The sequence below is a fragment of the Rhinolophus sinicus genome, linkage group LG07 (assembly GCF_036562045.2).
Source record: "Rhinolophus sinicus isolate RSC01 linkage group LG07, ASM3656204v1, whole genome shotgun sequence".
Taxonomy (NCBI): domain Eukaryota; kingdom Metazoa; phylum Chordata; class Mammalia; order Chiroptera; family Rhinolophidae; genus Rhinolophus; species Rhinolophus sinicus.
The window spans coordinates 22,535,348-22,548,759 of NC_133757.1; the positions used below are offsets into that span (position 1 = coordinate 22,535,348).

The 13,412-nt window shown below is 38.5% G+C and overlaps 1 protein-coding gene across 2 annotated transcripts in view; it reads left to right on the forward strand.

Moving 5' to 3' along the window:
- The window catches only part of ARMH3 (armadillo like helical domain containing 3), a 142,836-nt gene that overhangs the window by 6,982 nt on the left and 122,442 nt on the right, over nucleotides 1-13,412 (forward strand). For both annotated transcript variants that reach the window (XR_002136765.2, XM_019724983.2), the window contains exons 2-5: nucleotides 6,181-6,293; nucleotides 8,415-8,471; nucleotides 8,581-8,727; nucleotides 11,164-11,271. Coding sequence is in view for 1 of the 2 variants with exons in the window: in XM_019724983.2 (XP_019580542.1) it covers nucleotides 6,192-6,293; nucleotides 8,415-8,471; nucleotides 8,581-8,727; nucleotides 11,164-11,271 (414 nt within the window). In the remaining variant the exon portion in view is untranslated. The remainder of the gene's footprint in view (nucleotides 1-6,180; nucleotides 6,294-8,414; nucleotides 8,472-8,580; nucleotides 8,728-11,163; nucleotides 11,272-13,412) is intronic.

Genomic DNA, 13,412 nt, shown 5'->3' on the forward strand with positions numbered 1-13,412 from the left:
GAGTCCCTATGTCCCTACACAAATTAATGTATATAAAGGGCCTAGAACAGTGCCTGGTACATAGTAAGTGTTAAGTAAGTGTTCACACTTTGGTTATTATTTTGGATTGGGGTCCTTAGTGTGCGAGTCGGGGAGTATTAGTGTCTGTCCTGCTGTTTTGCATGGGTGCTGTTAAATGTTCATATATATATGAACACAGACTTGTTTTTTAAATTGAGGAATAATAGCTTATATAATGTGAAGTATACAACTTGATTTTTTTTACACAGTTGTGTGACACCTTCACTCAGATCAAGATAGAGCACATTTCGGGTACCCCAGAAGGCTTCCTTGTCCCCCTTCCCACTCATTTCCTCCCAAGGGTAACCACTATTCTGACCTTTATTGCCATAGATTAATTTTGCCTTTTTTGAACTTCATATAAATGGGATCATTAGTTTGTACTTTTTCTGATGTTTTTCATTCAATGGCTGTGAAATTTATCGATATCATTTCAATAATTTGTTCCTTTAAATTTCTGTGTGATATTCTATTATACGAATCTAATTTTCCCATTCTACTGCTGACGGACATTTGAATTCTCTTTATATATTTGAAAAGCTCACACAAACACAAAGCACTCACTGCCATAAGCTTTACAAAAACATTTCAGAAAGGCAATATTTATACTCTTATTTAGGCACTCCGGCATTTCTGTTTCTCGAACATGCCAAGTCTTTTCAAATCTTGGAGACTTTGCCCTTGCCAGTCGCTCTATCTGGGACACTTTTCCCAAGATTTTCACATGGCTGTTTCTTTCCTGTTATTCTGATCTCAGCCCACGTATCACTTCTCGTAGAGGTCTACTTGAATCTTCCAATGAATATAATTCTCCTAAACAATTTGTCTACAAGGTACTTAGCACTATCTCGACTTGTGTGTTGTCTTTCTCTCTTCTACTAGAACGGAAACTCTGAGAGCAGGGATCTCAGCTGTCTTGTTCGCTGCTGTATCCTTAGTGCTTGGCACCTAAAAGGTGCTCAGTAAATATTTGTTGAATCAATGCCTGATCTGTGCATATATATTTTTTTCTTTCTAAATGATGGGCACATTTATGTTTGTTTATTTTCTTTCTTTCCCCTTCCTTTTGTTTTTTTCCCTCTCTTTTTTCTTTTCCCTTCTCCTCTCCTTTTTCTTTTCTTACATACGAGTTGAAATGTTTTAGGATTAGCATCTACCTACAATAGTGTTTTGGAGTCTCCCTCACCAGTGAAGCGAGAGTGATGCTTGATAAGAGTCTATTGTAAGTTTGAACCTAGAACCCCAGACCATTAAATTTGGAAGCCTGTGGTAGAGAGCTGTTCCATGTGTTTTTGCCCCCCAGCTTTATTGAGATGTAATTGGTATATAACATTGTATAACTTTAAGGTATACAACGTGATGATGATCTGATATGTCTTGTGAAATGACTGCCACAATACATTTAGTTAACACATCCATCACTTTATATAGTTGCCATTTTTTTCTTTTTTTGGTGGTGAGAACATTTAAGATTTCTCTTAGCAACTTTCAAGTATATACAATATTGTATATAACAATACAATATTGTTAACTACAGTCACCATGCTGTACATTAGATTCCCTAAACTTAAAGGTTTGTAACCTTTGAACAATGTCTTTCCATTTCCCCCACCTCCCCCAGCCCCTAGCAACCACCAGTCTACTCTGTTTCTATGAGTTGTTATTTTAGATTCCACATATAAGTGAGATCATGCAGTATTTGTCTCTTTTTGTCTGACTTTTTTCAGTTAGCATAGTGCCCTCAAGATTCATCCATGTTGCAAATGGCAGGACTTCTTTCTTTTTTATGGCTGAGTAATATTGTATATATACCACATTTTCTTTATCCATTTATCCATCAGTGCACACCTATGTTGTTTCCATGTCTTGGCTCTTGTGAGTAATACTGCAGTGAGCATCTAGGTGCAGATATCTCTTCTAAATAGTGATTTTATTTCCTTCAGATACATACCCAGAAGTGGGATTGCTAGATGATGTGGTAGTTTTATTTTTAATATTTTGAGGAACCTCCATATTGTTTTCTGTAGAGGCTGTACCAATTTACATTCCCACCAACCGAACACAAGTGTTTGCTTTTCTGCACGTCCTTGCCATGGCTTCTTTTTATTTTATTTAATTATTTAATTATTTATTTATTATTATTTATTTATTTACTCATTTTTTAAGATTTGATTGGGGAAGGGGAACAGGACTTTATTGGGGAACAGTGTGTACTTCCAGGCCTTTTTTCCAAGTCAAGTTGTTGTCCTTTCAGTCTTAGTTGTGGAGGGCGCAGCTCAGCTCCAGGTCCAGTTGCCGTTGCTAGTTGGGGGGGCGCCCAGCCCACCATCCCTTGTGGGAGTCGAACCGGCAACCTTGTGGTTGAGAGGATGGGCTCCAACCAACTGAGACATCTGGGAGGCAGCTCAGCTCAGGGTGCCATGTTCAATCTTAGTTGCAGGGGTGCTGCCCACCATCCCTTGCGGGACTTGAGGAATTGAACTGGCAACCTTGTGGTTGAGAGCCCGTGCTCCAACCAACTGAGCCATCCGGGAGCAGCACGGTTCAAGGTGCCGTGTTCAATCTTAGTTGCAGGGGGCGGAACCCACCATCCCTTGCGGGACTCAAGGAGTTGAACCAGCAACCTTGTGGTTGAGAGCCCACTGGCCCATGTGGGAATCGAACCGGCAGCCTTCGGAGTTAGGAGCACGGAGCTCTAACTGCCTGAGCCACCGGGCCGGCCCAATTTTTTATTTTTTAAAGAATTTTTTTATTATTGGGGGCCATGGCTTCTTTTTACACGTTGGTGAATTGCAGCCCAGGGAGGAAAAGGACTTCAGGTTATGGAATGAGTATAAGGAATGGGACTGAAATCCAAAATGTTTGGTAGATTAAGTGTGGCCATTTTCTGGAAATTAGAGTGGATTTCTGTGAAATTTATTTTTTGATACTAGAGTTGGCATGTATTGTACTTACGAAGACAATAAAATAAGTGAATGACTAGCTTAGTGTAACTTGCATACTATTCGACATTGGAAGAGTTTGGCTTTAGGTTTTAAAATCTTGGTATTTGGCTATTTCATCCTGTAGGGGTGTGATGTGCATTTAAGAAGTGTGTGGCTGGTTTGCTTTAAGACAGTTCTAAGTGTTGTATGACTCGGGCCTTTCAGGGAGAAGCTGTGCTGCAGGTCCTTGGACCAGCAGTCCTGGAGGCTTAGGGATAAAAGACTTCATTGATTTACCATTGAGGTGGGGGGATTTGAAGCCGTTCCTAAGTTTGGTGGTAGGTGAAATTAGTATGAAACGTTGCCTGATTCTCTTTTATATTTTGCCTAGTATGTCTTATTTCTGAGAAACTGTATTAAAGCCTAAGATGACATTTCTGAGGGATTACTGTGGCTTTGCTGTATTTACTTCTTCACCAGAAGGATTTAAAAGCCTGGATCAGCAGAGGTCATAGCATAGTCAGAGAATGCTTCTTTCCCTTCCTCGTGGCTCCATAGCATTTCTGCTGTACCTTTACTCTATTTCTCATGATTTGCCTTGTGCTATGGGTTATTATGTGTCTGTCTCTGCTGATGATTGTGAGCTCCCAGGGGATCGGGTCTGGAGTTTGCTCTTTGTCACCCCATAGTGCCTAAACAAGCGCCTTATAATATTTAGGTATCCTTTACGTGATTGTGGTATTGCAGTGATGGTGAGAGAATCATTAGATGATAGGTCTAGTCCAGTCCCCTTGTTTTACTTGTAAGGAAACTGAGAAGCCCAATGACTTACTCAGTGTCATCTAGTTGGTTGGGAGACCTGTGTTCTGGTCTGGGTTCTGCTGTTGGTTCTTTTATGCTCTGCTGCTGCTCAGCTGGTACTGATTCTCTCTACGACAGGGGAGGGTTGTGAAAAAGAAAAAAAAGCACGGAGAGGATGTAAACAGATTGCATGCACACCACTGATGTGTTGCAATTTACTGCTCTACCAGTCAGATATTTTACTTTCAAAATTAGGAGCACAGGCTTATTTTGTGAGACCCCCCCAAAAAAACTTATGTAAGAATTCTACGGTTCTCCCAGTCCCCCACCCTCGCACACCCTTGTTTGCAGTGTTCCACGGATAGAAGGGCTGGAGGAGGAGAGGACTGGATGTTGTCCGTTTCCAGTCACATTTCTGACAGCTTGAATGGTCAATTCCGGTTGCCTGTGATGATGACAGAGAGAAATGTGCTGAGGCCCTTGGTTGACTTTCTCCCCTGTTCCAAATGGAAAGAGAGTGATGAATAGAATTAAATTTCTTAGGAAATTTGGTACTTTGAATTGGAATTGTTTTGTCCTCCTGTCCTGTTCCCTTCTGCTTATTAGAAAGTATTGATTCTGAAATAGAGAAAATGAGTTTATTAGATTTGGGGTGGACATTGATTAGCTGTAACCCAATTATAAATCCTCAGAGGAGGATGTTTGTAAACATGTGCTTTTCACATCCAGGAACTCGACGTTCCCACTGTTGCCACTAATCAACTGGTTGAAGCTGAGTACACGAAAGATCTATACCCACTAAGCTTAGAATTGCATTGCTTTTGATTTATTTTAATAAGATCCTCTTGATTTCCAATTTGTTTCCCTCCCAATAAGGATATCGTCTTCTTGATAATCTATTTAAAAGACACAGGAATGTTTTGAAGGGAGGCTGTATTTCATGCTTTATGATACAGCCATGATCCATATAGCATAAATAGCCCACAAGAACCTTCTCGTTGTTTTTCCCTTCAGTTTTCTTGACCATAATGGAATTTGATGGCTTAGTGAGGCCTCAGTAAAGATAGGTCTTCACTGAAATTTCAGGTCAGACCTAGGACTTTTCAGGTTCCCTCCCTCCGTTATTTCAGAATCAGTCAGTGACGAACATACACTGAGCATTTGCCATGAGCCAAAGACTTTTAGACAAAGTATAAGATGTAATCCCTTTGCTAAAGATGCTTACTATCTAGTTGGAGAAATTTTCTGTGCTTTGTGCTTTTTGTGCTCAAAGCTGAATCTCCTTTTTGGCTATATGTATTAGAGAAAGACAGTGTGTTGAGATATAATCTTTTATGCTATCGGATGCATCTCTTCCTAAAAATTTTTATTTTGATTTGAAAGATAGTGCGTATTTTCCAAAAGTCATTGAACAAAATTAATTTTGTTCTGCTGCTTTGGATTCGTCTGGAAGTAAAACTCAGGCTTCTTGCTACCCCCAGTACTTGCCATTGGGTGAGATTAAGCTTCACAACAAGAGCCTAGAATTTAAGAGAGAGACAGGTATTTTGTCAATAGTATGAAGAATCTGGGAAGTGAGGCAATGAATATGTGTAAATTTACAGTGGAGACCTGTGGAATTTCAAGTTCTTACTTGAAAAAAAATTGAGAATTCCCTGAAGGAATATGGGAAAATTTGGCCATGATTCATGGAACTGCTTTTATATAGAATTGAAAAGTTCTTTGAGGTTTGATCTGCAATAGTGTTACAAATATAATGAAATTTGAAAGAAGTGTTTTGTTGTTGTTAATATTAGGTTATTCTGAAATCAAGTTTAGTTTTTGGCCTTTAAACTGCTATTTTCTGCCTTGGATTTCTTTCCAGCAGAATTTCTGAAGACAGTCAAGTGCAGTGTGATTTACGAGGCAGTGAAGGCCAAGTACTTTGCAGTGAGGAGGACCTACTTACTTTGGGGAAATCAATAGAGCACATCAGTCTGCAGCACACTTCCTGTCTTAATGGTCCTAGGCCCGATCAATACTTGAAATTTAACTTCACCATCAGTCTGTGGGCAGTGTGTGCTTTGCAGCCTTCCTTCCATCAACCTCAAATATATGGCCAGACCTATTACAGATGGGGCTAGTTACACTTTTCCTGCTTGGTTTTAGATCTGCTTTAAGCCTTGTCCACTGGCATGTTTTAAGGATGTAAAATGTGTGTGCTGTAGGCCAAGTAATGATTTAAACCTTGAAATTACCTGGTCAGGGGAGGGGATTTGGGCAGATGCACAAGATCTATAATGTGGTTGTTTATCATTTCTTCTTCCTAAAAAATTTCCCATTGAGAGGTATTTCAATAGAGTCTCTAGAATCTTGGAAAGTATTTCTAGCACTGACTGTGGCTTTCTTTTTACAGATTCTCTAACCATGGCACAGGTAGAGAAACGGGGGGGTTTGCTTCGGAAATCTTCAGCCTCCAAAAAACCCCTGAAGGAAAAAGTAGTGCTGATGTATGATGAGATCTTCATGGTAAGGCCTGGAGCCCTGATATTCTGCACAGCTTGATGCCTTAGTTTCTTGTTCCAAAATGAGAAATCACCTTGCCTCTGCATTCTATCTTCCAGTTATTCAGAGGGCAAAAGGGGCGAGCAAGAGTGAGAGTGAGCTCTCTCGTGGTAGAAATGATGATCATGTATTAATTAATGTAGATTGTTTCCATAAACTGGGTAAAACAATTGAAAGGAGGAAGGAAGCCTGGGGAAGCTTCTTTTCTAAATAGCTTTGCGAAAGACTTGTCTTCCTTATGATCTGACTTAAGGACTCTTCTGTCCTTGATGTCTCTTGAAATTCGTTTTAGCCCTAGGATTCTGTGATTCAGATATTTTAAAAAGATGCACTATTGTATTCCATCTCTAGTTGTTAGTGGATAGAACAATTGCTTAGACTATCTCTATATCAGTTAACTGAGGAATTATTAGCAGTTAGATTGGGAATTTCTTTAGGCTTTCATAACTGCTGGTTGCCCATGGTCCAAGCCTGTGTTATAAAAGATACACTAGCAGGGAAGGTTAGATGCCCTGCAGAGGTACTTGCCTTCTGAAGTCCTGGACATAAGTAGTACATGTAAAACAGATTAATACCTATAAAAAGAATTACTATATATGAAGTTCCGACTATGTGCCTGTCATTATTCTAAATGTATCACTAAATACATTAGTTTTAATTCTGACAAGAATGGTGCAAGAGGGCTATGTTTTTACATGTGACATGTAAAAGAGCATGTTATAGATGATAAAACTGGTATCACTGCTAGAAGGTGATTTGAACCCTAGTGTCTGATACCAGAGCCCTTATTTGTTCAACTTTGCCACATGACCCAGGATAAATAATTCAGTCAAGTGAAATATTTAACTCTTGGCAAAGCCTTAGAGATAGAGTTTGATATGCACAAAATTAATACAGAATTGCCCAGGTGAGTGCAGGTGGTCACACAGAGAAAATGAGGGGGTACTAGGATCCTATTCAGGCTCTTTCTATGTTAAGTAAGCTTGGTATACGTATGATTCCAGCTTGTGTGAGCTTTGAAGACGGGAAGTGCCAGCTCCATGAATTCCCTGAATTTCTTAGTGTGAGGATCAAAGCGTGACATCCCTTGGGGACTGGGACTTGAGAGAAAGAGAGTAAATGAGGACCTTAGAAGAAGGCCAGAAATGTTGCTTCTCCTTGTCATCCTCAGTTAAAAATCCAGAAGAGATTACTAGTATAATATTTTATTATTAGAGCAGTTCTTAATGAATGAAGTCATTAGTTCTTCATTAATCATTTTTAATGGGTAATAATTTTAAAATGTCAACGTAAGTTAAGGTGATAGCAGGCAGTTGACTTACTGTTTTTTTTAATGTCGTTAGCTTTTCCTGTAAAATGAGGTGGGCATTCTCTTTTTCTTATTTCACTCATTAACCACAAGTCTCTGACTTTTAGAATTTGTTTGAAAATTATTGTTAAGAAATTTTGGATTGTAGTACTATAATTTTGCTAACCTTTTAGACCAATTTGAATTAAGGAAAGAGCATACTAAAAGCTCTGTACAGAGCCCTAAATGCATAGGGGAGGGCAAGTACATAGGAAGTCAACATAGGAAGTTGTAAAAGCCATGCAGTATTAGATGATCTGGGTTCTGGCTCCTGCACTTGTTAAGTCACTTAGCTTTGTGGACCCTCTTTCCTAAAAGGACGATAGTGATAATATCTACTTTACCTGGCTCACTGGGTCTTTAGATTTCATGTATGTGAATGGGCTTTAACAACTGAGTACCATACAGATGCAGTGGGGGTATGTAATATGACTAACTTATTCAGATGCTTAGGTTCACTTCTTGCTAGAAGAGAAAGATTTGAGGGAGATTCTTTGAGCCATTATTTGACTTTTGTTTGGTACAGGGAATCTATGCACAGTATCTTCTGTTTGGGGGGAAAAAACCCCAAAACTGTTGTTTCCCATTACAATAGCTTAGAATGACAAAACTAAAAGTTAGTTTTGAAAGGTAATTTTGAAAGGTAAGGGTGATTATGTATAGGGACCCTTTCAAATGTATTCTTAATGATTTGGTGTAAGCTGGGGATATTGAACGTGCTTCTCTTCTGCTTTTAGACAGAGGACCCCAGTAAGTGCAGTCCTCGATTTTGGGAGGAGCTCTTCCTCATGAAGGTAAGACTTGGTGGCATCTGGGGATTTTCCTGGTAACTGCGATTGCCTTCTCAGGGGTTCTGGGTACTGCACTACAAATGCACTCAGGCCCTTACTGTTTCCTTGGTAGGTGAACTTAGAGTACCTAGAAGGCAAGCTGGAATCTCTGGATGGTGAGGAATTAATGAAGATCAAGGACAACATTAATTGCTTATTTCAACACTGCATCCAGGCTTTGGGAGAGGAGCATCCAATTCGAGTTGTCAATGCATTGCAGGTACAGGGCTGGGAGTCTAGGGAAGTCTTGTTTGATAGGAGAAAGGAATTGTAACACATCTGTTGGGATCTGAGGAACCTAGAATTACCCTTAAGTTAGGAGGTTTTCTGTTTACTTTTTTTAAGTAATCAAACATCTATGCTATGCTTGTTTAGCCATCTTCCTGGTTAAACAGATTGATGCTTATAGTAGTAATCTTGTCCATTTGTATCATTTGACTTAATGCCAAGGCAGATTATTTGACATCATTCTTATTATTTACTTGAGGAAAGGAAAAGAGGAAAATGAGGAAAGGATGCTTAGTCTTCTGCAAAAATCAGGAGATTCTTAATACAGTATTTTCTCACTAGATCAAGAGTTCTTATTCTGAGGTTTCAGAGGGTCCTTGACTCCCTGAAATTATATGTAATATTTTATGTGCATATGTGTGAAGTCTGACAATTAAGTTTGCGAACCTGGTGCAATGATGTTGCTAACCTTTTTTGATATCAGAGGGATTATTCATGATGAATTTGTACCAACTGGACAGTTAACCAAGTTTACTATTTGCAAGTGCTGAAAAGGCTGCGTGAAAAAGTTAAAAGACTTGAACTTTTCGCCAACAATTCATGGCTCTTGCATCATGACAATGCACCAGCTCACACAGCACTGTCTATGGGGGAGTTTTTAGCCAGTAAACAAATAACTGTATTGGAACACCTTCCCTATTCAACTGATCTGGCCTCCAATGACTTCTTTCTTTACCTGAAGATAAAGGGAATATTAAAAGGAAGACAATATTAAAAGGAAGACATTTTGATGACATTCAGGACATCAAGAGTAATACGACAACAGCTCTGATGGTCATTCCAGAAAAAGAGTTCCAAAATTGCTTTGAAGGGTTGACCATGTGCTGGCATCAGTTCATAGCTTCCCAAGGGGAGTACTTTGAAGGTGACTGTAGTGATATTCAGAAATGAGGTATGGAGCACGTTTTCTAGGATGAGTTCGCGAACTTCATTGCCCAACCTCGTGTAATATTTCTGGAGAGAGGGCTTTCCTCAGATTTTCAAAAAGGTCTGTAACTCTGAAAACATTAAGAATCATTGTTCTTCATGCTAAGTGGCATGATCATGAGGAAGACTGAACAATTATTTCTTGGCTTCCTGTTATGTGCCAACCATTGGGCTCGTGGAGATACATTATAGGCTTCCTGAGGACAAAGACTTTGATAGTTACACTCAATACTTTGATCCTAGTGTGTAGTAAAGTGCCTGGCAAATAGCACTGTAGAAATACGTTTTTACTGACTGATTGATGGGCAGAGTTTCTTAAGTTCACTGTCTAGTAGCTCCAAGTGTAGCCTATAGTGGGCTGTGATTGACAGACTTAGAATGTGAAGCTCCATGACAACATAAAAGATTTAATTGGAAATTTTGGTTGACTGGGTTTAAGCTTCTAACTTACTAGTTGGGCAGGTCACTTTGTGAGTCCCAGTTTTCTCATCTGTACAATGTAGAACTTACCTCTTGAGCTTATGCCCCAGAAAGAAGGATGGTGTTTATGCTGTAGCTTTGTTAACTTCTGGCATGGTAAATTCCGTGTTTTGAGCATCTAGTTGTAGGGGCTCATTGAAAGTTGAAATGAAAGTTGGAAATTGTACTTCCTGTAATTGCAGTGGCTAACTGTGGGGGCATGAATTGTAAACTGTTTTTGGTTCAGTGGAAATAAATTGATATTAACCCACCTGGTGACTCATAAAAATTAGTACATTATTGTAATAGCTGATACTTACTAATTTTTAACAAAGTTCCAGGTACTATTCTTGGAGCTTTAACAAAGTTCCAGGGACTATTCTAAGTGCTTTACAGTATTAATTCACGTAGTCCTCACAGCATCCCTATGAAACGGTTGCTATTATTATCACTCCCATTTTATAGATGAGAAAACTGAAGCAGTGAAAAGTTAACTAATTTGTTTGTACTCACACAGCTAGTAAGTAGAAATGCAATAAATTTAAGATTTGAAGCAATTGATTGTTATTGTATAGGGATTTAAGTAACTTGTAGTTATTAAAAATCATTATTAAAAATGATAAATGACAATGTAAGTATTGAAATTAATTTTAAATAAAGGAAAGTTCCACCAATCCCATGACACAAACTCAAGAACTCTTTTTTATTTTTGAATATCACCTTCCAGTTTTTATCTGCAGTACAATTTTTAAAAAGAGGATGGTTAAAAAGCAACAAAAAGAGGATGGCAACAGTTTTAGTTGCTGTTTCTCTTTTAATTCTGGATTTTGTAGGTTATGTTTTGGAGCCCAAGTATTAGAGCAACTGAATGTCAGCTGTGCAAGCCGGAGGTTTTGAGGTTGCAGTGTGAGGCTACAGATCCACTGCCCTTTGCGTTTTGAGACATCCTCTCTAGAAAGAATCCTTTCTTTCGTCTTTGCAGACCTTGTGTGCACTCATTCGAGGCGTCCACCAGAAGAATAAGTCTACGTCTGGGTTTGACATTATCAACATGCTGATGGGCTTTGACAAGGCAGAGCTGTGCATGAAGGTGAGCCGTCAAGCTGCAGGTGTGCCTGTGGATGGCTGCTTCTGACAGCTGCTCGTGGTACCATCTGCAGACAGCTGTGCTTGAAGATTAGGACGCAGTTAGATATAGATTAGACTTAGCCTTGAATTTGAATATTCTCATTTTACAGGTTTGGTTTATCTGAATAAAGGAAGATTGGAAATTCAGATTTGAATTTGAGGCATCGTTTCCCTGCAGGATAGAGACTGTGCAGTTAATTTTATGATTTATATAGCATATGATCATATATACTTAAAAACATTTGTGAATTTAAATACAATATAACAAATTAACGTACAAAAGTAACTTTAGTCCTAAACTTGAAGCTTTCTTATTTAACACAATGACTATAAGAATTTTAATTTTTATTGTTTGACACTTTAAAAAAATAATGGCTTTATTGATATATAATTCACATATCATATAGTTGACCCTTTGAAAGTATATAATTCTGTGATTTTTAGTATATTAATGGAGTCGTACAACCATCACCACTTTTAATTTTAAAACATTTTTATCACCCCAAAAACAAAACATGTAGCCATTAGCTGTCATTCCCCATTCCCCTTTCTCTCTAGCCCCCGGCAACCATCAATCTGCTTTATGTCTCTATGGATTGATTTATTCTGGACATCTCATATAAATGGAATTATATGTGGTGTTTTGTTTCTAGCTTCTGTCACTTAGCATGTTTTCAAGGTTCATCCATGTTGCAATATGTGTCAGTACTTATTGCTATTTATGGCTGATTAGTGTTCCATTGTATGACTATACCATACTGTTTTATTTATCCATTCATCAGTTGATGTACATTTTGAATGTTTCAACATTTTGGCTATTATGAATAATGCTGCTATGAACATTCATGTACAAGTTTCTTTGTGGACATATGTTTTCATTTTTCTTGGGTAAATACCTAGGAGTAGAATTGCAGGGTCATATGGTAACTCCATGTTTATAACATCTTGAGAAACTGCCAAACTGTTTTCCAAAGTTGCTGTACCATTTTATAGTTTCACCAGCAAAGTATGAGGGTTCTAATTTCTCCACATCCTTGTCAACAGTAGCTTTTTTCTATATTTTTGAGAAATGTATATTCAAATCCTTTGCCCATTTTTAGATTCAGTTATTTGTCCTTTTATTATTGAATCGTTAAGAGTTCTTTACACATTTTGGATATAAGCCCCTATCAGATATATGATTTGCATGGTTTGACACTGTCTTGAATGAATGTTGTCCATGTGAAGAACTAGTCTTCTGTCACGCACTAAATTTAAAATAAAGAAATCTGTGTGCCAAAGAATTCTTATAGTGATTAAGATATTTTACAAAGTTACCGATATACAATTACGAATACACAAAAATTTAGTACCCAGAATCAGTTTTTAATTCTAGCCTATGTCGTTTATATATATATCATTGTGAAACCCCACATCTCTATTGCATTCTCATCGTTCTAACTACTGCCTATATGCTGCTGATTACTAAGTCTGTATCTTTAGCTTTAACATCCCCTCATGAGTCTCAGAGTTGTATATGTGCCCAGTAAGCACTTGCTGAATATACCCACTCACATATCCCTAAGCAGCTCTTTCTTGGCTTATCCAAAATGGAACTCATTTTTCCCCTACATCTGTTCTTCCTCATTCATTCCCTATCAGAATAGGGGTACCTGTCTTATTAGTCCCCCAAGCCACAAAAGTGGGAGTCATCCGTGACTCTTTCCTCTCTCTCGTCTTTTACATTCAGACAATCACTAAATTCAGCTAATTGTACTTCAGCTCATATTTCTCATACCTGTCTTTTCTTCTTTTCACCCTACTGCCAGTGTCCCCAATATCTCTCACCTGAACTATGGCAGTGACGCCTTCATTCATTCTTTTGACAAACGTTTGTTAGTCTCTTATGTGCCAGGCACTGGGGATACAGTGGCAAATAAGACATGGCAACTATCCTCAGGAAATTGACAGATTAGTCCTCATTTGTCTCCTTCCCTCCAGGCTTACCATCTTTAAATCTGTCATTCACACTGACACCAGAGGTATTGTATCTTACACTCAAATCTTTCCTCTTAAAACCCTTCATCAGTTTCCTATCGCTAACAGGTTAAAAACCAAACTCCT